At 46.0% G+C, this 25323-nt stretch overlaps 1 protein-coding gene across 2 annotated transcripts in view; it reads left to right on the forward strand.

Moving 5' to 3' along the window:
* TAF2 (TATA-box binding protein associated factor 2) overlaps window positions 1-25323 on the forward strand; it is a 181065-nt gene that overhangs the window by 113856 nt on the left and 41886 nt on the right. For both annotated transcript variants that reach the window (XM_040354891.1, XM_040354892.1), the window contains one exon: window positions 14090-14159. In XM_040354891.1, the coding sequence (XP_040210825.1) occupies window positions 14090-14159 (70 nt within the window). The remainder of the gene's footprint in view (window positions 1-14089; window positions 14160-25323) is intronic.

Genomic DNA, 25323 nt, shown 5'->3' on the forward strand with positions numbered 1-25323 from the left:
GAGCCGTGACCACCATCCGATGGAGCCGCTGCAAGCGGGGGAGGAAGCTTGGTTTTGCCCGGGGTTCGGCTTGCTGAAAGTTTGTCTTTCCCTGTACGAGGGTCTTGTGATGTTGTGCGTAGCATGTACCGTTGGATAGTGCCTTGTTGCAGTTCAGTATGGTCATTAGATGCAGAGCTGGAAGCCGCCATCAGAAGATCGGTGCGAGTTAATAGAAACACAGCCTGCGGTTGTCGGAAGAGCACAAGGCTCAGCTGCGCATGTCGTCAGCCGGCCATCCTCAGCCACACGCCCCCATAAGTGAAATGGTGACGCAACTGCACAGTCCTGACACTTTATGGATAGAGGACTGCTCGTGCGTACAGTTCAGGTGGTGGCGCAAACCGGGTAGGACCAGTGGCCAAAGAGGGGTGAAGCCAGAGGCGAGCGTCAGCCAAGTTTGGGTGTAGCAAGATGGCCGCCGTATCTTGTGTTGGAGCCGAGGTCAGGGCCCGTCTGTCAGGCGGTCTTGGGAGCAGAGGGTGTCACGATGCTGTGGTCGGGCTGCGTTGCAATGTACAAGGGGGGAGATGGCTGCCCCCCTCCCCCAATATGGGGGTAGTAAGATGGCCGCTGACAGTATGGTGAACAGGGATACCCTCTGAGCTGGTACACAGGTCCCCCTATTGGCGGGCAGGGGGTCGCCCTCAGATTGTAGGGCCCGAGTGTGGAGAGGGAGAGTGGACAGGGCTGCTGGGAGGGCAATGGATTGGATGATGGCCGCCGCTTACCTCCGCACAGCAAAGTCCTCCACCGGGTGTCCTGGTTGTGGAACCTCCCCGGTGATCCCCCGGTCCGGCAAGGCAGCGGAGATCCAGGTAGGAGCGGGGCGCCAGTCCCCCTGTAATCGCGGCACTTTAGCGCTTCCGAGGCCTCAAGATGGCGGCGAATCCTCCGGGAGGGGGGCCGGTCCCGGCCCAAAGCACCGGACGGTCGGCGTATCTGGAGCCTCGATTCCCGGCGAGTAGGCGAGAGTGGGTCGGGGATGGGTGGATGCCTGTTCTGCGGCCGCCGCTGTACGCGAGCCCGGTGCGCTCCGAGGCCTTGCAGGCCGCAAGATGGCGGCGGACCCCCGTGAGTGGAGCCTGTTTCGGCCTGCGTTACAGAGAGGATGCCTCGTCTAGAGGCACAATACGGCTAGTGGGTCGTGAAGGGTAGGTCCAGGAGTCGGGATGGTTAGTTCTAGGGCCACACGAGGCTTATTGACCCGGGATGGCTGTAGATTCTAGGCAGGCCTGACGGAGCTCCACAGCAGCACGTCTATCCCTGCTCACGGCCGGACACGCCCCCTCCAATGGGAATGTTTGACCATTCTTCCAGAAGTGCATTTGTGAGGTCAGGCACTGATTTTGGGTGAAAAGGCCTGGCTCGGAGTCTCCGTTCTAATTCATCCCAAAGGTGTTCTATCAGCTTCAGGTCAGAACTCTCTGCAGGAACCCGGCTCTGCCCCCTCTCTCCCCTGATTGGCTAACTGACTTTGACAGCCGCGGGAGCCAATGGTGCCGCTGCTGTGTCTCAGCCAATCGGGAGAGTCCCGGATGGCTTAGACACTGGTGGATATTGCTAGAGAGAGATGGGCTCAGGTAAGTAATTGGGTGAAGGGGGGGGGGACCTTCTGTTACACACAGAAGGTCTTTCAAGGAAAAACCTTGAGACTTTTACAACCGGTTTAATTGCCTTTCTGAAAACAGATTGGACAAAATAGCTTTGTTTTACTCAACAGTAGGGACAGCTCAAAATCATCCTTCCAGCGGGTATTCCTCATCCAAAGTAGATGTTACAAAACCCAGGGAAAAAACATAGCAGCACAATCATGTAATTGTGTAAAACATCCCATTTTTATTCATTTAAAATCCTACTTCCAATAGCAGGCTGTTTTTCAGCTTGTCTCAAAACTGCTGGTACTCTGTGTTCCCAATGCGGACAGCTGCCAGCTATAGCGGAGCCTATGGTCTTTGCTCTCTTTCTCTCCTGACCTGACAGCCTGCAGACTTGCACAGATTGAACCACACCCCAACAACGTTTCGTCTGTAAAGGACTTTTCTCATCAAATGATATTTTAATGAATGTAGGGATTCATGTATGTGTGTCTTTTTTATCTGCCTGGAGCTCAACTTTAAATGTACATATCTACCTGAACAAGCTGAAGCCATTGCCTGCTTTCAAAGGCAGATGATGCTGCAGGTTTTGGCCAGCTCAGAAAAGTCACTGCTGTTCCTGCAGGCACTGTCTTTATTCCACCACTATGCAATATTAATGCAATCTAAGTGCCCCACAATAGGGGTTTCATTATCCTTTAGCTGATCTCTTTCCCTTGTGTGCTATAAAAGCATTAAATATACTACAGCAACTTTTTAAAGGGGTGGTAAACCCTCCTGTGTTTGTTTGTTTTTTGTTTGTTATTTTTTGTATTTTTTTTTAAATGGAACCTTTAAAAAACAAACATGTCATACTTGCCTCCACTGTGCAGCTCATTTTACACAGAGTGGCCCCGAACACAGTTTTCTGGTGTCCTCCGGTGGCTTTCTCGGCTCCTCTCTGCATCAGATAACCCCCCCTGGGAAGTGCTCTCCCAAGGGGGGTTACCTTGTGGGCACGCTCCCGTGTCCTGCATTCGGCATCCATAGCCGCCGAATGCATGACTCGGCCCCGGCGCTCACGTCATTGGATTTGATTGACAGCTGCAAAGGCCAATGGCTGCGCTGCTATCAGTCTATCCACTCAATAGCGGAGAACCCTGTGCAAAGATGCAGTGCGTCTTAAGCGTGGGACATTTTCGGGGCTCAGGTAAGTAAAACGGGGTGGGGCGGTAATTGTCAGATGGTTTTTCACTTTCAAGAACTAGAAATGAATGAGACTTGGCTCATCCTAAACTCGCACCAAAATGCCGCCATCCCTAAATATTGTACAAAAACAAACAAAGAAATTGTGGGTTTGGGACTTTAGATGAGGCATAGTGCTGTGTAAATGGAATGAGTTGGATGTCATTGTTCCCTAAAATATAGCATAATTGTATAATAATAAACCAGTAACGAAAATACATCTATGATACAAAAATGTAATCATAAAAGAGCAATTCATAATAATAATTATCAATTTAATAACGCATGATTAGTTGGAGAACATAATTTGTGACAAACAGACATAATAATTAATACGTCATCAGATATAAACACATGATTCATACATGATCGATATATATATAGAATTGATACATGGTATAATAAAATTAATCAGAGTAGGTTTATGTTGGGCATCCATGGATATGCACTCAACGCGTTTCATGGCAGTTTTAACAATCGTCAGGAGTTGGATGCATAGAGACACTTTAGAATTAAATGAGTAAAAAGATTTGTTGGGTAGTTTATGGGGATCCACTAGTCCCCATAGACAAATCCAGAAGTTGGAAGGAGAGAGAAAAAGTTATCAATGTAGCTTACAAGATACCCCATATGTTATGGCCACTGTTGGGGTATTGAATGGAAAGGTGGTCCGGTATGGATGGTCCCAACCAGGGATGAGGCGGGAGATCCACAGAACAGGATGTCCAGGGAGTCATGGAAGGCAGACCAAACCACCACTGTGGACTGCCACACAGAGAGGAGTGTGCATATGTAGTTACTAACCACATCTATGTGAAAACAGATAAAGGAGTGGAAAAAAAGGATACATTGAGGTGAAAAAACAGTAGGGTTTACAAAAAAATCTTCTGTCAGTCACCAGCCCCCCGTTTTACTTACCTGAGCCCTGGAATGTCCTGTGGCAGGGACGTGCCGTATCTTTGCCTGGGATTCTCGGCTCTTGATTGGATAGATTGATGGCAGCGCAGCCATTGGCTCCCACTGCTGTCAATCAAATCCAATGATGCTGCCACAGGGGGCGGGGCCGAGTGCTGCATTCGGCGGCTATGTCCGCAAGGTAACCCCCTAGGAAAGCGCTTCTCCTAGGGGGTTATGTGATGCAGGAAAGAGCCGCCGAGGGACCCCAGAAAACGGTGTTTGGGACCACTCTGTGCAAAACGAACTGCACAGTGAAGGCAAGTGTGATATGTTTGTTGTTTAAAAAAATAAATCGAACCTTTAGTGTCACTTCAAGTGAGAATTTCCCATTAGAATCTTTTCAGTGGCCCCTCTAGTTCAATACCATTTGTTGACTCTTTCAGGGTTTAAATGATGTAACAGAACAATTTTCCCTGTGCTGACATTGCGCTCACTTTACCAATGCTGTGCATAAGAACAGAGTGTTCTTGGCTCCTGGCATACTAGCTGCCAGCTTCCATCGTGTTGTTAATCATTTCATCACCTCATGAGGTGCTTTGCAGCCTGCAGGGTGTTTGACAGCTGACCGGTTTTCTGCTTAAAATTGTAAATCTCTTCACCTTTGTTGCTGAATCTGAGAGCTCTACCATTAACCTTGACAAATACATCATTAAAGATTTAAGGACTGTGGAGACATATCCACCATGGTGCCACAGAAGGTGTTCCTATATGTTCAAATCCTGGAAATGCATTTATTAATCAGTCCTGTGCAATGTAGATCACAGAAAAGCGCTATGGGATCAGGTGTGATGGTGATTCGCAACCGACTACATGAAAAGAAATGGATCATTTACAGGAAAAGTTAGTGCTGGGGTTAGGGATTTAACAAGGGTTTGTGTTAGGTTCTGGAAGGGTTAGCTTTGGGCTCAGTCGTTCAAGGATTAACCACCCTGGCGGTATGATTTATGTCCGATTTTTTTCGACTCAAAGCAGTACAATTGTTTTGCATAGAAATTTGGAATTTTATATCTTAGGCCTGTAATTCTTAGTAATAACACACTTAAATCTGTCCAAACAAGGGTCTAGTAGACATCCCGGATATGATAAAGTTTGAAACACGAAATGATAAATTATAATATAAAAAATAAGTATAAAAAATAATAATATAATAGTAAAATAATTTTTGACCCAATTCACTATCGCTCAATTCTGCAAGTGTTCAAATTTTCTATCACAGTTTTCTATCTGGTCTAAAACCGCTTTTGACGTAAAGGGACACTTTTTGGTTGCTATGTACAATCTCAAGTTTCCAGGCAGAAAGAACAGTATATCTAATAAAAAAAAGGGCATGCTGGGCACTGGACAACGCACTAGGGACAAAAGGGATGTGAAATGAGTTCATACAGTATTTTGAACTGCATTGCAGACTACAGTGTACTATATGTGTTATGAATTTGCCACCAGGCTCCGCCCCTGTGCGTTGTGGCGCTCGCAGGAATGGACCCTCACACACAGAGGCATCGGGCGGAGGACACAGCGCACAGACACAGCGCGGGGACATCGCAGGATCCTGGGGACAAGATAAGTACACTGGACCAGGATCCTGCAATGCAATCCAGAGTGTGGCTCCGGGATACTGCTAATGGTACTGAAATTTAACCCCAAGCCAAACTCTGTTTTCCCAGGGAGGTTAAAGGGTATGTAAATGTTTGTTTTAAAAAAACAAACATGTCATACTTCCTCTGTGCAGGTGGTTTTGCACAGAGTGGCCTCTCGATCCTCCTCTTTTGGGGTCCCTCAGCGGTACTCCTGGCTCCTCTTCTTGAGTGTCCTGTTGGAGAGCCGCTCTCCTTCAGGGCACTTGTGCGGGCACGCTCTCGTGTCCTGCAGCTGCTGCATCCCTTGACAGACAGCAGGACTCCTGAGACACCGGCTGGAGCTGGTGTGCTCATCCATGGAAATACCGGGTTCAGGTAAGTAAAAGGGGGTCTCTGGGGGGCTACTGTATCACAAGGTTTTTCTTCTTAATGCATAGAAGTGATACTAAACATAAACACTGTTTAATTTACATTGTCCCTTCTATTTCTGTATATAGATGATAACCCTGTAATTATTTTAATAAATAAAGTACCTTTTTTTTAATCGATATACAGCAGTCACGTGACCCAGCTCTTCCCCAGCCTGTCTACAGGGAAACATAAGCAGGAGGAGCTTCTAGTTATCTGCTGCTGGTCACATATACATAAATAGAAAATAAAAAAAATAGCCTTTGGAATACAGCGTAAAAATAGCAATAACCTGTTTTAAATTGTCATACAAATATACATTTGTAATCAAATCTTTATACGTTTTTGGCAATAACATGGTCTGCACAGATTTCTGCCAGTCACAGGCTGTGTCACGTCCCACCAGCCTGTGTCTTAGATTAAGAGGGAGGTGAAGCCTCCATTACCTACATGTAATATCCTGCCTCAATAGTGTTTAGCTGGTTAGTGGGCATGGAGGAGAAGGGATTTAGTGAGCTGTCACTTCTGTGTATATGCCCACATGTGTGACTCTATAGTCACTTGGGCTGCTCAGATGTGGTAGAAAATTCTTAGCATAGAAACTCACTGAAAACTGAGCATGTGCAGAGTTGCCACCACTACTGAAAAATCTCTAGGTGAATTGGGGACATGATAGAGAACATCAGGATTAACCAGGCTTATTGCAGAATACATAAAATGAATCTCATAGTGACTGAGTGAGTATGAACAGCATGTAATACACCATTTATGGATAGATTTTTATGATGTGGGTTTAGTGATACTTTCATGTTGGGGGTCAGTATTTAGAGAGATTGGTGTTATGCCTAGTACTAACGATAAGAGTATCGAACAAATGATCGTCCGTGTTTTTTTTTTTTTTTTTTTGGGGGGATTTTAGATTTTTTTTCTTATTTTTTGCATGCTAGTCTCATATCAAAAACCAATAGGTTTCTAAGGTTATTATTCCCGTATGTCAGAATACAACTTCGGAAGTGTTGTAATGTATTCTTTATTTTCCGATCATTTTTGGTCATGCAATTTTTTTTTTTGCACAAACACTATACCAATTACATGAAAATCTTTCATTCTGCTATATGAGAAAAAGTTTTGTGTTTATCCGCTTGGATATTGTCGCATGAACTGTTATGATCGACACTCGAAAGCTGTGTACCAACGATCAGATTATCGGATGACCGCTTTTTTATTCGCCAGATATTCTCGTCATGTGTACTAGGCATTGGGGTTTGTGGCAAGTAGTACAGGTTGAGTTATTGCTAGGAGTTTCAAAGTGGTTTACAGGTGCGTCCTTTGGCATCTTCTTTTGCCCCAGCTATATAATGGTTCAGATGACTTCGGTACACCTGGATTTCCCCTTTACCATCGAAATGTATGAAAATATTGTTTCCTTTATGTGAAAGGATTCCTCAAACCAATAAAGTGTTGGTGAGGAGCCTGTCAGCAAGTCTGGACCTACTTCCTCCAGTCTACCGAATTCGTCAGTTTATAGTGGAAATAAAACACAAGCCAGAACTCAATCAGAATAGCCAGGCAAGAAATGCTTGTGGTTTCCCTCCCCTAATAAAGGCCATGAAACATTATAGTGTTCTTTCCAGTCAAGCTGGTATTGTAAAATTCCTCAACTAGCATGCAGTTTAAGTGAATACAATTTTACACCGTTACAGCTTGCAAGATGGAAGTAAAGATTTTAATATGTACCTATCTTAACCACTTCAATACACCCCCTTCCTGCCCAGACCAATTTTTAGTTTCCAGAGCTGTCGCACTTTGAACGACAATTGCGCGGCTGTGCGAAGTGGCTCCCACAAAATTGACGTCCTTTTTTTCCCCCACAAATAGAGCTTTGGTTTGGTAGTATTTGATCACCTCTGCGGTTTTTATTTTTTGCGCTATATACAAAAGGGTGACAATGTTGAAAAAAACACTATTTTTTACTTTTGGATTTAATAAATATCACAATTTTTCTTTAAAAAAACATTTTTTTCCCTCAGTTTAGGCCAATATGTATTCTACATATTTTTGTTTAAAAAAAATGCAATAAGCGTATATTGATTGGTTAGCGCACAAGTTATGGGGGATTGATATATTGCTTTTTTATTTTTTTTTACTAGTAATGGCGGCGATCTGCGATTTTTATTGTGACCCTGACATTGCGGCGAACATATTGGACACGTTTGACACGTTTTTGGGACCATTCACATTTATACAGCGATTAGTGCTATAAAACTGCACTGATTACTGTGTAAATGTGACTGTCAGGGAAGAGGTTAACACTAGGGGGTGCTGAAGGGGTTAATATGTTCCCTAGGGAGTGATTCTAACTGTAGGGGGAGGGGACTCGCAAGGGGAGGAGACCGATCTGTGTACCCCTGTACTGGGAACAAACATCGATCTCCTCACCTCTGACAGGAGGTGGATCTGTGTGTTTACACACACAGATCCACGGTCCTGTTGTAATCGCGGGTGCCCGAGCGATGCTGCAGGCGCACGCCCCCTCAGAAGGCAGGACATCATATGACGTCTACCCAGGATGGGAGTTCCCATCTGTGGACGTCATATGACTATGTGCGGCTAGGGAAGTGGTTAAAGTGCAAGTCCATGCAAAAACTATATTTTCTACACCTATAGCCACCAAAATTCTAACACGAACCTTCAGTCCATAATGAATGCCGCTGCAAGACTCTTCCACCTTACCAACCGTTCAGTGTCCTCCACCCCTCTCTGCCAATCCCTCCACTGGCTTCCACTCACCTAACAAATGAAATTCAAAGTACTAACAATTCACAAAGCTGTCCACAACTCTGCCCCCAGCAACACCACTAACCTAGTGCCAAAATACCAACCAAGCCGCTCCCTTCAGTCCTCCCAAGACCTCCTGCTCTCTAGCTCCCTTGTCACCTCCTCCCATGCTCGCCTACAGGATTTCTCCAGAGCTTCTCCCATCTTTTGGAACTCCCTACCCCAATCTGTTTGACTGTCCTCTAATCTATCCATCTTTAGATGATCCCTGAAAACCCTTCTCTTTAAACAAGCTTATGCTGCTTCTAACCAATACACTGTTTTACTTTCTCCATCAGCTCATCCCCCACAGCGATTACCTTTTGTATCAATTGACCCTCCCACCTAGATTGTAAGCTCTAGTGAGCAGGGCCCTCTGATTCCTCTTGTCCCAAATTGTAATGTAACTGTAAAGTCTGCTTTCATTTTGTTAAGCACTGCACAAACTGTTGGCACTATATAAATCCTGTATAATAAAAAATAAAATAAAAATTTAGCCCTGACAATAAAAAATCAGTATACATGCCTTTTGTACAGGCAATCTGGACCCGATCTCCAGCAGCAGAAGCTCTGATTTCATGCTGAGCTGTCAGTCGCGGCTTCGCTGTTTGGGCGGGTGCAGAGGACACGTCCGTCAACGGAAGCCCCATAGTAACTATGGGTGATGCCACTTCCCATTCATTTCACAGCTGTGGTCGGACGTGTACTCAGCAGAGCTTCTGTCACTCTTCCCAATGATCGGCGGGTTCCGGCAGACATCCATTGGCCGGCACCTGCTAATCAACTTCTGCTGTGATTAATCATGACCGAAGTGGCGCGCCCCCTAGGTGGAAGTGTGTGTGTGTGTGTGTGTGTGTGTGTGTGTGTGTGTGTGTGTGTATACGTGATCCTGCGCACAGGGCCGTTTGAAGATATTAGGGGGCCCCAAGCAAAAAAAAAAAAAAATGTACTTTTCTAGTTGAAAAGCGGGGGGGGGGGGGTTGTTTTTGTCGGCTTACCTCTATCCTGGTGTCCGCACAGGGGCCCCAGCAGGGAGGGCCCTTGCCGCATCGCTGCGTCCCTCTATCCTGGTGTCCGCAGCAGGGAGGGCCCTTGCCGCATCGCTGCGTCCTCCTGCAGTCCGGTCGGCCGTGTACCATAACCGCGTGGTACAGGGCATTCAGTTTGCTGTTCCCGGGGCCGGACTGAAAGGAAGTGAACACACAGTGTGTGCACGGTCAGTCCGGCCGGGAACAGGAACCTGATTCTCCTGTACCGCGTGGTTATGGTACACGGCCGACCGGACTCCAGGAGGAAGCAGCGGTGCGGCAAGGGCCCTCCCTGCTGAGGCCCCTTGGCTAGCTCGGGGGCCCCAGGCAATTGCTTGGTTTGCCTGTCGGGTTCCGACGGGCCTGCCTGCGCAGAACAGCTGTCCTGTAGCAGTGGTTAAGCTTTGACAACAAAAAAAAACCTGGAAGCTGATTGGTTTCTATGCAGAGCCGCACCAGATTTTTTACTCTCCAGTTTTAGTAAATCCCATAGTGTCGTCACTTACTGCAAATTATGACACTGGATGAGCTGAGCAAAGTGGACATGGAATCTGAAAGACAGGGTTTCCAACCGTCATGAAAATTCAAGGACAGTTTGTAAAATCCGTGATTTTTTCATCTGTCAATGAATGTCCATTCGGAAAAATCACGGATTTTAAAAACTATCCTTGAATTTACCAGCAGTTGGCAATAAGTGTCAAGCACAGCTGCAGCTCTGGTGTTGTTTTGAGGGTGGGGTGTAGGTAATAGAACATAAAACTATCAGAACTTTTTTATTTATTTTTATTTGTCTACAAAAAAAGCTACACATCTAAACATATGACATCTAGAGTAAGACCAGCCACGTTGCACCACTGTGGCTCAGAAGCATCCCGCAGTGCTGTTCCATCCTGCAGTGTATCTGCACACCGATTTGACGTAGAAACATACAGTGAGTTTATTGCAGCATACATAGGCAACCTCTCACTTGTGCCTGTGTATGCTGCCGTAAACTCACTGTATGTTTTGTGGCAGGTGGAGCCAGTGCCACTGTGAAAAATTGTGGTTTATGCAAGATTTTGTAGGAAGTGAGCACACCAGCCATGAGAGGGGCTGGTGTGCACCATGATGTCCAGGTTGGTACAGGCCAAGGCCTAAGCCTGAGAGAGAGAGAGAGAGAGAGAGTCCATGAGGGAAGTAGCAGCTAGGAAGGAAGACACTGGGTTGCAGCGTCTGTGCATAAACTCTGGGACTTGTTTCATGGTCAGGAGGACCAAAAAGGTACTGAAGAGGTACTTGAAGCAGTAAAGCTGCCATAAGAGAGCCTAGAGGCTGAATGCTATGTGTTTGCATTGATGGTGAGAACCCCTTGCGTGCTAGGACATACCTGTGTGAAATTTTGACGTTCGTTTAAATAAAAGTGGGCAGGAAATCCCTGAAAACGTTATCAGGTGTGGAGTTAACTCGCTGTTTTGGCACTAGCTGTCATGAGAACTCGGACTGTTCTCCAATGAACAGACTTGTGCTTGCTACCCCTTAACACAGCCAATCACTTCAAAGATCAATGTGCTGTTGTTTCTCCTCCCCTAGGTCTCTAATCTCCTTTGAAGCTGAGAACAGAGAATATGAGATCACTTAAAAAGTGAGGGGGGAAAAAGTATTTATTGGGCCAGATTCACATAGAGATATCTCTGATTTACTGTCGTACGGTCGTATCTATAACGACTGATTCATAGAATCAGTTACGCATAGATATGCCTAAGTTCCGACAGGTGTAACTGTGTTACACCGTCGGATCTTAGGCTGCAATTCCAGGCCGGCCGCTAGGTGGCATTTCGGTTTATTTACGCGACGATTATGCAAATGAGGAGATATGGCGATTCCGAAACGAACGGCCGCCCGGCGGTTTTTTTTTTATGTCGTTTGTGTTCGGCTTTTTCCGGCGTATAGTTACCCCTGCTTCTATGAGGCGCAGCCAATGTTAAGTATGGCTGTCGTTCCTGCGTCGAATTTAGAAATTTTACGTCGTTTGCGTACGTCGATTCACAAAAGCGCTGGACGCAAGTTACGCTCACGCCGAAACCAATGACGTCCTAGCAACGTCATTGGGAGCAATGCACACCGGGAAAATTCGCGGACGGCGCATGCACAGTTAAATCGGCGCGGGGACGCGCCTGATTTAAATGCTACACTCCCCCTAGCCGCGGAATTTGAATTCCGCAAGTTTTGAGGTAAGTGCTATGTGATCTAAAGATCCGCTAACCTATATGAATCTGGCCCATTATGTTTTTTATATGTATACATAAATGTTTTGCCTTTCATTTCTATTTTATACTGAATGGGTTGTTTTAGGCTGGATTCACACCATCTTCGCATGCGTCTCGCAGCAGGGGTCCGGTGCATCCCCGTTCACAGTTTTTAGGTCTGATTTCAGCCGAATTTTGGGCTGAATTCGTACCTGAAACAGACCAAAAGACGCACAGAATTCCTGTGCAAATTCACACCGGAGCCGCAGCGGAGATATGTGAACCGCCTCCAAACAGAGCAGGTCAAAATCTCCTGCTATTGCGAATTAGATGCAGGGAACTCGCATCAAATTCACAATCGTTTGAACCCAGCCTTAGGGTTTACATATATACTTTAAAAAATGATAGAGCAAGCATTAATTTTTAATACCCTGATGAACCTAACCTTACTGCAAAGTGCTTTATAAACTTAAAACATGTGTCTGCCCTGTGTAACTTGAAATGCAGAATTATTGCCAAGTCATTATGCTTCCTTTTTATCAAATCTATACAAATATAACCCAGATACAGCCAAAGAACATACCAATGGTAGGTATCGGCCCCAAATTGGTACAGAACAAAATCCACAGGGGAAATGGGGAATAAAAAGCATCAGGGCTTTGTAATACCAAAACCATAAACATAACACATAAACTGGCATAAAAACAAATGTTTATTTGAGAAAGTTCATAATAAAATCCCCTATAAACCAACATGTTTCGACATCCCCTTTAATCTACCTATCCTTGGTGACCTTCAGCATCAATTAACCTGCTGTGTCTGTTATACCTCATGAGCTATGTAAGTTTGTTTATAATATGATTTTTCATGTGTTCTTTTGAGCATGTTTGCATTTCCACTCGCATTGTATTCATTATATTTGTACACTTTAGAAAATCAGAAAATCCCTTGACGTGCTACCCAAGGCCCTGAGAAAGACCACCCTGGGAGAAACACGTCAGTGCCGCTTGGAAGCACACAATGGGTCATACTTTTTTTTTTTTTGTGTATTTCCTTTTTTTTTTTTGTGTATTTTTATGATAGGTATCCTTAAAGGGGTTGTAAAGCTTCGTGTTTTTTTCACCTTAATGCATCCTATGCATTAAGGTGAAAAAACACCTTGCACTCAGCGTCCCCCCCAGCCCCCGTTTTACTTACCTGAGCCTCGAATCTCCGTGGGCATGATCCCGCGTTGCTTTCCCCCAGCTCTTGTGGGCTGTTCATTGGATGATAGCAGCGCAGCCATTGGCTCCCACTGCTGTCAATCAAATCAATGATGCGGCGTGCCAGGGGGCGGGGCAGAGTGATGCACTCGGTGGCTATGGCCACCGACTGTATCACACGGGAGCGCAACCGGCAAGCTAACCCCCTTGGAAAAACACTTCCCAGAGGGAGGTTGGCTCTTACGGGGAGGAGCCGAGACAGCTGCCGAGGAACCCCAGAAGAGGTGGATTGGGGTCACTCTGTGCAAAACGAACTGCACATTGCCATTTGCGTGCGCAAGACGCTTTCCCCGACTTGTTCTTTCCACCGACTTGTTCTTTCCACCGACTTGTTCTTTCCACCGACTTGTTCTTTCCACCGACTTGTTCTTTCCACCGACTTGTTCTTTCCACCGACTTGTTCTTTCCACGACCTTAGTTGGGGTAGGCGGTACACTTTGGTGGGGATGGGTCAGTCACGCCCCGTGACCTTTGACCTCTGGGAACCTGCCTTCTGACCTTTGACCTCTGTGGGAGGTCCCTGTTCCAATTCCTGAGTCCTAGCCTTATTCTAACCCCTAGTCTTTACAACCCTTTTAAGTGTTCAACTATTTCCTTGATCAATATTTATAGGGGATATTTTTAATATTAACTTTCTCAAATAAACATTTGTTTTTATGCCAGTTTTTGTGTTAGGTTTATCATTTTGGTATTACAAAGCAACGGTGCTTTCTGTTCCCATTTTCATTGTGGATTGTGTTCTGTTACAGCTCCTCAAAGGTGTCTTTTCTCTTTTAAACATATACTGTTCCTGAACAGTCCTGTATTTTCTTACTGGGTGAACCCTGACTGATTTTTGGCTTGCCTTGGTTTTATGATCTAGTTTACCCTTGAAGGTGAAAGAGCCTTTAATGAGGGTAACGATGAGAAATGTTTTATAATTGAAGTAAGTTTGGTTGAATTTTGTCTTTTCAGCGGACAGAAGCTCTGATGACCTGCAGTGGTTGCTGAAAATGGCACAGGATGACCCAGTGCCATATATAAGGTATGTTGTACAGCCTAAAAAGTAATGAAATGGGGATTAATAGGTAAATGTAAGTTTTCACTTAAAATATATTTTTTACGCTGCTTTGTGTTAAAACTCCAAAGATTCATCTGTTTTTCCAAAGCTTTGCACATTAATTTACTAATATGTTATCTGCATTCTGTTTTTTATTAACCAAATTTTATCAGGCTCTAATACAAGACAGAAGCAATTTTTAATTAGAAAACCTCATATGACTGGTGTTTATATTGACCAGCGATCCAGGTTAATTTATTTAATGGAGCGAATTGAAATTGCACAGTATTGAAGCTATACCCACTAGGTGGCAGCAGAGTTCAGCTGTCGTGTTATTGGGTGCAGTTTTACAGATGTGTACTGTAAGATGATCAGAGTTGCTCCTCCAGCTATAGAAAATGGATTTTCCTTTATGGCTAAGTTTCTGAGATAATATAATCCAGATGTTATGGATGTGAGCTGGGCAGACTTCTGCAGAACCACTGAGGCTCATTTTGCAGCTTCTGTCTTCTGTAAGGAAGATGTGGCGCTCGCCTGTAATGTGCCCTTGAGCACTGGACTTTGCTTTAGGCACTCGTCTAGATACCTGTGGCCCAACGTGTTGAGTCAGCTTCAGAGTGCATTACAGGTCCAGGTCCATGTTTCACCCACAGGTGGAAACCTGTCCGAAGACCCCTTTGTGTGCATGTTCATCCGAGGGGCAAAGTCTGGTAAACAATTGATGCCCTGCATGGCCTACTGTTGCCTATCCAAACCACCTGTGACGAATAACTGAGCTTGCCCCTATCTTTTGCAAGCTGACACCTTTAGAATTGTATTTTCTCTCCCCTTCAAGTGTTAGGCCCCATTCACACCTAGGCGTTTTTACGCCTGAAGCACTACGCTCACAAACGCCAGAGGGGAGAATTAACATTATTCCCTATGGTGACTGTTCACACCTGAACGCCTGTCGCGCGAAAACAAGTCCCGGACTTTTTTTGTCGCTCGTATAGTGCGGTTTGGGCGTATTTGAGCGTTTTTTTTTCCATAGAAAGTAATGGGAAACGCGCGAATTGAGCGACAACGGGCGTTTGCTACGGGCGTTTCGTCGCTTTAATAAATAGAACTTGTCGCCCATGCAGAAGATTAAAAAAAATCTACCAACATAGCAACAAGTGATGAAAAGATGATCATTTTTCCTATTGGCTAAAATAAAAAACACCGAAGTACAAAAACGACGCTCAAATACACGCGACAAAACGCCAGAAAAAAAACGCCCAAAAAAAACGACCGACGCTTAGGTGTGAATGCAGCCTTACACTGGGAGCTGCGGACCTTAACGCTCCATTGGAGTGTTGCGACATACATTTACCTTTGTCATGTGTGCCTACAAAGTACAAAGACAACCCCTTTTTTTCACCATGTCACGTTTTTACAATTTTTCACCTGTGACTTGTGTAGGTTGCAACTCATTTATGCTGATGCTGCAGTTGCCTCGTAAGAGCTACATACTCCCTCGCCTTCCACTAGTTCTGAGACACATGTAGCTGTGCGCTTGCACATTTTCTCCATCACTGCCAGGGCTTCAGCCCTCTACAATGCAAGCCAAAGAATGCCTCCTCCTTGTTGCTGCCCTACAGTGCATGGATCACAGGCAGCAATAATCCTTCTTTCTTCTGCAGTGTTCCTGTGTCAAGTCAATATGGGGCAGTCTATGGATCATCCCATACGCTTGACTTGCCAGGCTTGCCCCTGGTGTGGTGGGTCACAGGTTCAGCTCTGGAATCAGTGAAGTTCTTCTTCCCAGTGGTTTGGAAGGTGCACACAATGGATATGAACCCGTCTGGCTGGGGAGGATTCCTAGGTCCCCTTTTGGTACAGGGGGTCATGGTTGTTGAAGGAAGCTTGGCTTCCAATCCATATTCTGGAACTAAGAGCGATTTTTATTATCCCTTCAACACTGGACTACTCGTCTGTCCAGGATTCAGTAAGACAATGCCATGGCAGTGGCTTACATCAACCATAAAGGAGGCACCAGATGGCCTGGTGGGGGTAACTTTATGTTCTAGCCCTGTTTGTTGTGCACATCCCAGGCATGGAAAATTAGCAATTGAACTTCCTCAATTGTCAGCATCTGGACTGTAGAGAATGGCCTATTCCAGACATGTTCGAAGACCCTATCACAGGTCGGGAACACCGAAAATTGGCCACCTTGATTCCGGGTCCAGCAGTGTATTTCAGTGATTCTTATTGCACCAACCTAGGTCGATGTGGTTCTCGGACCTTGTCAAACTTAATGGGATCTCAACCTGCTTCTGTCGACTCTTCAAAGACAACCTTTTAGACCTATTAGGGATTTTTCTCTGTCTGTCCTTAATCCCAAGGTTGCCGTTCTCTTTACCATCACCTCTGTAAGTTTTGGATTGGGAGGCCTAAACCTGAACCCTTTGCAAAGACGGGGTTGTTCTGGGGGTCCAGGAGCTCTTTTCTTCCCAAGGTGATTATTTCTTTCCTCAACCAGGATATTGTTCTACCATCCCTCTCTCTTGCTTTTAAAGGAGATGTCCAGCCAAAGCTTGTTTGGCTGGGCTTCTCCTATAGATCACAGTAGTGCAATTGGTTTTGCACTTGTGTGACCCACTAACGTCCGCTCTCATCTGACGTCACAGCTATTAGTCCAGGCACCGTGTCATCGCGGCAGTAAAGTCTGGATTCGCCAGGTGCCTAGACTAACACCCATCTCAGCCTCTCAGCGAGCCGCTGAGAGCCTGAGACGGCCCACTCCACCGCCTCCGCAGGTCAAAGCTCCAATGAGCACAGAGGGAGATGAGCAGAGAGCTGTGACTGAAAGTCTGGAGCTCTCTGCTCACGAAGCTCGGAAAACCGAGCGATTGGCGATGTTCAATCGCTCGGTTTTCAGTGTAGAGGTGCTGGGGGACTGATGCTGCATCCACCTTGGGTAAGTATAAATGGGGGGGTGGGGGTGAAACTCATACTTCTCTTCTAAACATCCCAAGGATTCGCGTACACTTGGCCATCATTTACCGCGCCCCCCGAAACAAGCAGATTGCGGCAAAATAGCATTTTTCCACGCCCAGCGATCAAAACCTTCCTATACTGAATTGTATAGCGATTGTTTCACGCATTAAGGAGAGGGAGGTTGAACAACTAATCACTTTTTGACATTTTATTCTCTAGAGTCTCTGCAATATATATATATATATATATATATATATATATATATATATATATATATATATATATATATATATTGGGGTTTCTAAGTAATTTTCTAGCAAAAAATATGGATTTTAACTTGTAAGCAACAAATGTCAAAATGGAAAAATATTTTTTTTGCCTATAGTTCTAATTTTAGTACACCTATTTGTTACAACTCAATATACTCCAAAATAGGATACAAACATTTTTTGTTTTTTCCCAGTGGTGTGGTTCTGGAGTAGTTAAAGTGTTTATAAAGGATTTTTTTTTTTAATCTTAATAGCTTCCTTTACCTTAATGCAGTGCTGTTTTCATGTCCTCATTGTTCGTTTTTGATCTCAAGTTGCTGTAATTCTTCTCTGATCTGCACACGTCCTGGTTGTCTGTTTCCTGATAACCACAGTACTGGTAGCTTTCTCTCTGTGGTCACTAATCAAGGACGTGTGATTACTGTGTGTCCAAAACTAGAGGTCGACCGATATGAGTTTTCCTCTGGCCGATGCCGATATTTAAAAATCGGGGCAGCCGATGGCCGATATGATGCCAATTTTTGCGGCCGATATTTTGGGCCGATTTTTGGATTGGGATGCATTGTGGAGGAGGATGGATGGAGCTGGCCATGGGTGGGGGATGCATTGTGGAGGGGGAGAGATGGATGGTGCTGGCTGTGGATGGAGGGAGGGGGGTGGATGGATGGAGCTGGCCGTGGGTGGGGGATGTATTGTGAAGGGGGATGGATGGATGGATGGAGCTGGCCGTGGGTGGGGGATGCTTTGTAGAGGGGGGTGGATGGATGGAGCTGGCCGTGGGTGGGGGATGTATTGTGAAGGGGGATGGATGGATGGAGCTGGCCGTGGGTGGGGGATGCATTGTGGAGGGGGAGATGGATGAAGCTGGCCGTGGGTGGGAGATGCTTTGTAGAGGGGGGTGGATGGATGGAGCTGGCCGTGGGTGGGGATGGATATATATAAAAATGAGTGTGTATACAGGAGAGGGGTGTGCTCTGACATGTACAAACTGTCCATTGGATGACACCTGTGAGCTCCCACGTGAGTTGGAGTACTATGTACAATCACTAGAGAGCCAAGGCACCTATCAGAGATGATAGGAATACTGTACATTACCCCAGTCTCCAGCAGCATGAGAAATTAATCCTTCAGCCTGGTAGCCTGCGCACAGAGCCACCCCCCCCCCCTCTACCTCGGCGGGCTGTACTGTAGCAGAAAGCAAACTTGTCACAAGCCCGAGCAGCTGCAGTACAAGTTGTCTGCGCGAAGAGATCACAAAAGCTTCCTGCATGCTGGGACGGTGGTGGGATTACTGAACATGGGCTCTAGGCTACGGCTGGAGCCGTAGCCTAGAGCCTATGTTCAGTAATCCCGCCACCGTCCCAGCATGCAGGAAGCATAACAAGTGTGATCTCTTCGCGCAGACAACTACTGCAGTTGCTCGGGCTTGTGACAAGTTTGCTTTATGCTACAGTACAGCCCGCCGAGGTAGAGGGGGGGGGGGCGGTGCGCAGGCTACCAGGCTGAAGGATTCATTTCTCGTGCTGCTGGAGGTGGAGCGGGGTTTAGCGTGGCAGCCGAAAATCGGTCGATTTTTTTTTTTTTTTTTTTTTTTTTTTTTTTTACAATAATCGGCCGATGCCGATTTCTTAAAAACGGCCAAATATCGGCCGATATATCGGCCGACCGATATATCGGTCTTCCTCTATCTAAAACCCCTCAGCACCAATCAGTTTCGTTTTCCAAACCATCACTGCCCTGTATTGGCTCTGTACATCACAGAGGCAGGAAACCACATGCAAAAACGAAACTAGAAACTACAGGTACATTATATGATTGATTTTTATCTATTTTTAATCGTTTTTAAAAGGAATCAGTTAATTATTATGTCTCTATACCCTGTAAACAGTCATTTCAACTCCTTTAAATCTTTCTGTTTTGCCTGCAATAGATTAGCACCCCAGAATGGAGGTTCAATGCCCAGGGAGATTGGCCCAAACTATTACAAGCCCTGTAAACACATGTAGATCTTGCTAAATACAATCCAGACGAGATCAGCATTGGAGGAAGTTGAAAGCCAGATATATACGTTTTGAGCTTTGACAGCAGTTAGCTGGCTTTGTGTGTGTTCCTTCAGTTTATGTATACCGTGTGTTTTTCTCGAAACTTTTTAACTGCCGTGTAGCTTGCCGCAAGACAGCAGAGAAGTCGGAATACCGTGACTCTGCTTTTTCTATGTTCTAGACAGGGAACGCTGATTTGAATGTGCTCATAAATTGTAAGAGGCCCCTTTTGTGGGGATAACCACAGAGTTAGCAGATGGAGGGGCTGTTCTGGCAAACAACTACGCGTGATGTCTTTATGCCGCCAGCATAAGTAACTGTTCTTTACTTACTGCTGTGACCTTGCATGTGCTTTTTTTTCCCCCCCCTCTCATTTAAAAAGCAGCAGCCAAACACTGAATGAGATTAAAAACAGCCGATGTGTTGGCCTTTCCCCATTAGGCAAATCACAGCAGGCAAGCGCCTGGCTCACGGGTGGAGGCAGGACACACTCTCAAACTATCTTTATGAAATGTACTTTTTTTTATCGCAAACCGCTTCCTTTTAAAAAATAACGTAAATAATATATATTTTTTAAATATTAAAGCGTTTATTAGGCATTAGTGCTAATACAGAATGTGCAGAGGTACAAGGGGACATAATTGTGATCCCAAGGATAGCCAAGTCAGCAGTAGATGTTCAAGGAATCTTAAAGGGGTTGTAAAGACAAAAATATTTTCCTCCTAAATTAAAGTCTGACAGTAGCTGATAAAGTAAAAAGTAATGTTTTGCATTATAACTAGTTTGATACCTGTTGAAATCAAGCTGTTTTATTCACCTCCAGCACTCCTGAATCATTATTCTCACTGACTTCCTGGTTTGCGGTGCGCATTCATTCTTGCTGCATCACGGCCTAATGGGAACTACAGTTCCCATTAGGCTTAGCCTCCATGCCTGTGAGGGATAAGAGCGCATCTTCACGCAGGGCTGTAGTCATAGGGAGGGGGTGAGCACATTCTGCTTTCCACCATGCAAAACGGCTCAGATGCTGGTGGAAAGCAAGAAGAGGAGTGACAGGAAATGGCATTTTCAAACCTGGATTACTGTATTTTGGAGCTCAAAAGGAAAAACGAGGTAAGTGATATTTAAATGCTCTAGTTTACAGCAATCAATTGATCGAATAAAAAACAGAACCTTTAGTGTTTCTTTTAAGTACCAGAACAGAAAAAAAAGTGTGAAAGACTGGAGCGGTGAGCAAATAGGGTATGGTTGAGGGTGGGAGAAGAGGCATAGGAAACTGGTGGGAATGAGGAGGGAGTTGGGTGTCCATTGAGGGGTGTCAGGGTTGTGACAACTTTTACTTGTCGGTATTAATTGTTTTTACTCTCATGCATTCTATGCATGAACGTAAAAACCTTCTGTATGCAATTCCCCCCTGCAGTCATACTAGCCCGATCGTGATCCAACAATGTTCACAAGAGCAACTGCTCTCCCGGGTCTCTGCCATTGGCTCCCACTGCTGTCAAACACAGCCAATGAGTAGGGAGCAGGAGACAGGCCGAGCACGCTCGAATGCCCTCATAGCAAGAGGCTTTCTATGGGGGCACTTGGAGAAGAAGAGAAGCCAGGAACGCTGGTGGGGGATCCGAGAAGAGGAGGATCCGGGCTGCTCTGTGCAAAACCATGGCACAGAGCAGGTAAGTAAAAGGTGTTATTAACCGCTTAAGGACCCCTTTCATGCCGATATACGTCGGCAGAAGGGCATGAGCACGTACCTGTACGTCGCCTTTAAGAGCCCAGCCATGGGTCGCGAGCACGCTGCCAGCGATCTTGCGACCTGGTCTTGTGCTCCGTGCCCGCGGACCCAATCGCCGCCGGTGTCCCGGGTCAAAGAGCTGAAGAACGGGGAGAGGTAAGTGTAAACAAACCTTTCCCGTTCTTCCTATTGTGACTGCCACTGATCGTCTGTTCCCTGTCGTAGGAAACGACGATCAGTGACGTCACACGCCAAGCCACGCCCCCACACAGTAGTAATCACTCCATAGGAAACACTTAACCCCTTCAGCGCCCCCTACAGGTTAACCCCTTCCCTGCCAGTGTAATTTTCACAATAATCAGTGAATTTTTTTAGCACTTTTCGATGTAAAAATTACAATGGTCCCAAAATAGTGTCAAAAGTGTCCGATGTGTCCGCCATAATGTCGCAGTCACGATAAACATCGCTGATCGCCGCCATAACTAGTAAAAAAAAAAAATGAATAAAAATGCCATAAAACGATCCCCTATTTTGTAGACGCTATAACTTTTGCGCAAACCAATCAATAAACGCTTATTGCGTTTTTTTTTTTTTTTTTTTTACCAGAAATAGGTAGAAGAATACGTATCGGCCTAAACTGAGGGAAAACAATTTTTTTTTATATATTTTTGGGGGATATTTATTATAGCAAAAAGTAAAAACGATTGCATTTTTTTCAAAATGTACGCTCTATTTTTGTTTATAGCGGGGAAAAAAAACAATCATGATTGATCAAATACCACCAAAAGAAAGCTTTATTTGTGGGGAAAAAAGGACGTTAATTTTGTTTGGAAAACAACCGCGCAATTGTCAGTTAAAACGACACAGTGCCGAATTCGCAAAAAGGTGCCTGGTCCTTTAGCTGCATAATGGTCCGGGGCTTAAGTGACTAAAATAAAATAAAAAGGTTACGTTTTAATATCAGTTTAAACTGTGCAGAGCTCAAGAAAGCAGGAAAGTCAGACCCTCCCATGTGTTTTAGGTGCTAAGAAATGTTTTCACCTATTATTATTTTTTTTCATCTGTGAAAGTATATATTTGTAGCACCATCCTAGAATAGGTTTGCTAGAGAGGTTCAGGTAAATGTATTTATTTTGGCTCCTTTGTAAACATTGGAGCGATGTGTGATTTATTTTTGACTGGGTTTTACAGGCTGCAGGCTTAATTACTCCCCCCTGCCTTCTAGTAGGTTCTAGAATGTAGTGGACTGGAAGAGGCAGACCCTGAGCTTTGAATGTTGATGGGACTGCCAATCCCTGGTAAAGGTGTGCCCAGAAGGTGAAGAGAGAACCCATAATTAGTCTGAGGCCTGGAGCACCATGGTTCTTGTCCTGGAGGAAGAGATCCCAGGCTGAAGGGCTACTGCCCTTCTGGGGAGGTTAGCTGAAGCCTGCTGAAAATAATTTGTGGCCCCAGTTTAGTGGGAGCGCCTATTTTCTTGGAAGCAGTTTTAAAGCCAAGTCATGGGGATGCACTGAGGATTCCGCTTGGTACAGTGTCTATGTAATATTGGACAGGCGGTATCCAAGTATCTGGAGACAGCGAGTAAAGGCCTGGATGAGGGATCCTAGTGACTGTTCTGTTTAATGCCTTGAGTGACTGTTTTAGTGCTGCTAAAGTAGGATTTGCTCTGCTGGGAGTCTCAGAGTGCTTGTGTCTCTGCCCAGGGGGTGGGGGAGTCCTACAAATATTTGTGCACTAAATTCTGAAGTATCCCAAAGATTCCCCACACCCCATCCAAGTTTAACTAGCAATAACGCATAAAAAGACATCCACCGCTGGTTTATTGGGAGAAAGACTGTTCAAATGTTGTGTGCCTGGCTGCCTGGGTATCCAGATGAGAAGAGACTGAGGTCGACCGATATGGGTTTTTCTCTGGCCGATATTTAGAAATTGGGGCGGCCTATGGCCGATATATGATGCCGATTTATGCGGCCGATAATTTAAGGCCGATTTTTATATTTTTTGGTGGCACTGGGTCGTGGCACTGGATGCCACCAATTGGCACTGGAAGATGGCACCAGCAGAAGGCACTGATTGGCAGGTGGCACTTATTGGCACTGGCAGGTTGCACTGGATGGCACTGAAAGATGGTACTAGCAGATGACACTGATTGGCAGGTGGCACTAATTGACACTGGCAGGTGGTATTGATTGGCAGATGGCACCGAGTGGCACTGGCACTAACAGGTGACATTGGCAAGTGGCACTGGTTGGCACTGACTGGCAGGTGGCACTAATTGGCACTGGATGGCAATAGTTAGCACTGGCAGATGGCACTGGTTGGCATTGGCAGGTGGCACTGATGGCTTTAGTTAGCACTGGCAGGTGGCACTGGTATTGGCACTGGATGGTGGCACTGGATGGTGGCACTGGTATTGGCACTGGATGGTGGCACTGGATAGAAGGTGGCACTGGATAGAAGGTGGCACTGGTATTGGCACTGGCAGGTGGCATTGGCAGATGGCACTGGACGGCAAGTGGCACTTATTGGCACTGGTGCAAAAAAATATATAGTGTCGCCACCCTCAGTACAACAGATTCCCTCTCCCTTCAGGATAGACACCCACCTCCCTCCTCAGTACAGACACCAGAGAGCGGTGTCTGTCCCACGAGCGCGGGCCCCTCCTCCTCTGTGGGTGTAAACAGAGAGGAGGGCCGCCGCGCTGGGTGTACCAAGATGGCCACGGCTCCGGAGCTAGGCCGAAGCCGCGGCCTTTCCTGATGCTGTGATCGCGGCGGCAATCCGCGGATTGCCGCCGCGGTCACAGCATCAGGAAAGGCCGCGGCTTTGGCCTAGCTCCGGAGCCGCGGCCACCGCTAGTGGCCATGTTAAATATCCGATGCCCATCTCTCCAAAACGGGCAAATATCGGCCGATATATCGGCCGACCGATATATCTGTCGACCTCTAGAAGAGAGCCTGGGACAAATCAATGAACCTGTAAGGGGTCTGCGCTACATTCAGTGCTTTAGCAAACCCAATGTCGTTTAGTTAGTGAACAAGGTATAACTGGGTGTGGTTAGCTTAGAGCAGCCTCGATCATCCTCTTCTCCGGGCCCTCGCCGGCGCTCCTGACTCCTCCCACCTGCTGAGTGCACTTGTGTGTGCTTGATCCCGAGCCGCCTCTGTGTGTCCATAAGACAGATCGGTTTGCCTTTTTTTATTTTTACATTATGGAAACTGTTGCTGGGAACACATCAAGGTAGGCAGGAGCTCTAATACTCCCAGGTAGATGGGAATCTGGCATTTTGGCAGGGAGATCTTGCTAGTAGGTATTCAAGGCATATAAGAAGGAATCTGATATCAACTTTGTGTGGTCTGGCCCTTTAATTCTGCCCAATTGGATGGATCGATCCTTTAAAGCAGCCCCATAACAAGCTGCGTCAAACATTTTTATTTATTTCTGCTGTGAAGACGACATCAAAATGCTCATGTGGGCAGATCTTCGGAACTCATAGGCCCGGATTCACAAAGCACTTATGCTGACGTATCTCGATGTACGCCGCGTAAGTGTAACTATGCGCAGTCGTATCTGTGCGCCGTGCCCACAGAACTAGATACGCCTGAAAATAGGCTTCATCGGACCAACGAAAATTTCCTACGCCGGCGTATCGTGGGCGCATATTTACGCTGGCCGCCTCATTGCAAATGAGGGAGATGCATCGATTCACGAACGTAGTTGCGCCCGGCGCATAATATACGCGGTTTGCGTAAGGCTTACGTCCGGCGTATAGTTATTCCCCGTCTATTAGGCGCAACTCAAGCAAAGGTATGGACCAGGGAACAGCCGTCGTATTTTACGTTGTTTACGTAGTAGTACGTGAATAGGGCTGGCCGTAGGTTACGTTCACGTCGTAGGCAGTGATCCGTCAGATCTTAGGGAGTAGTTCCGACGTGATTCTGCGCATGCGCACTGGGTTGCATCCACGGGACAGCGCATGCGCTGTATATTCGTATCTTTATGACGCTCAGTCCATCATTTTACATGGGGTCACGCCTCATTAGCATGGCTCACGCCCACTTCCACCTACACTGGCTTACGCCGAGTAAACCCAGTGTAGATTTGGGGGCGAGTGCTTTGTGAATCCAGTGCTTGCATCTGTG

Source organism: Rana temporaria, chromosome 5 (assembly GCF_905171775.1).
Source record: "Rana temporaria chromosome 5, aRanTem1.1, whole genome shotgun sequence".
Lineage (NCBI taxonomy): Eukaryota > Metazoa > Chordata > Amphibia > Anura > Ranidae > Rana > Rana temporaria.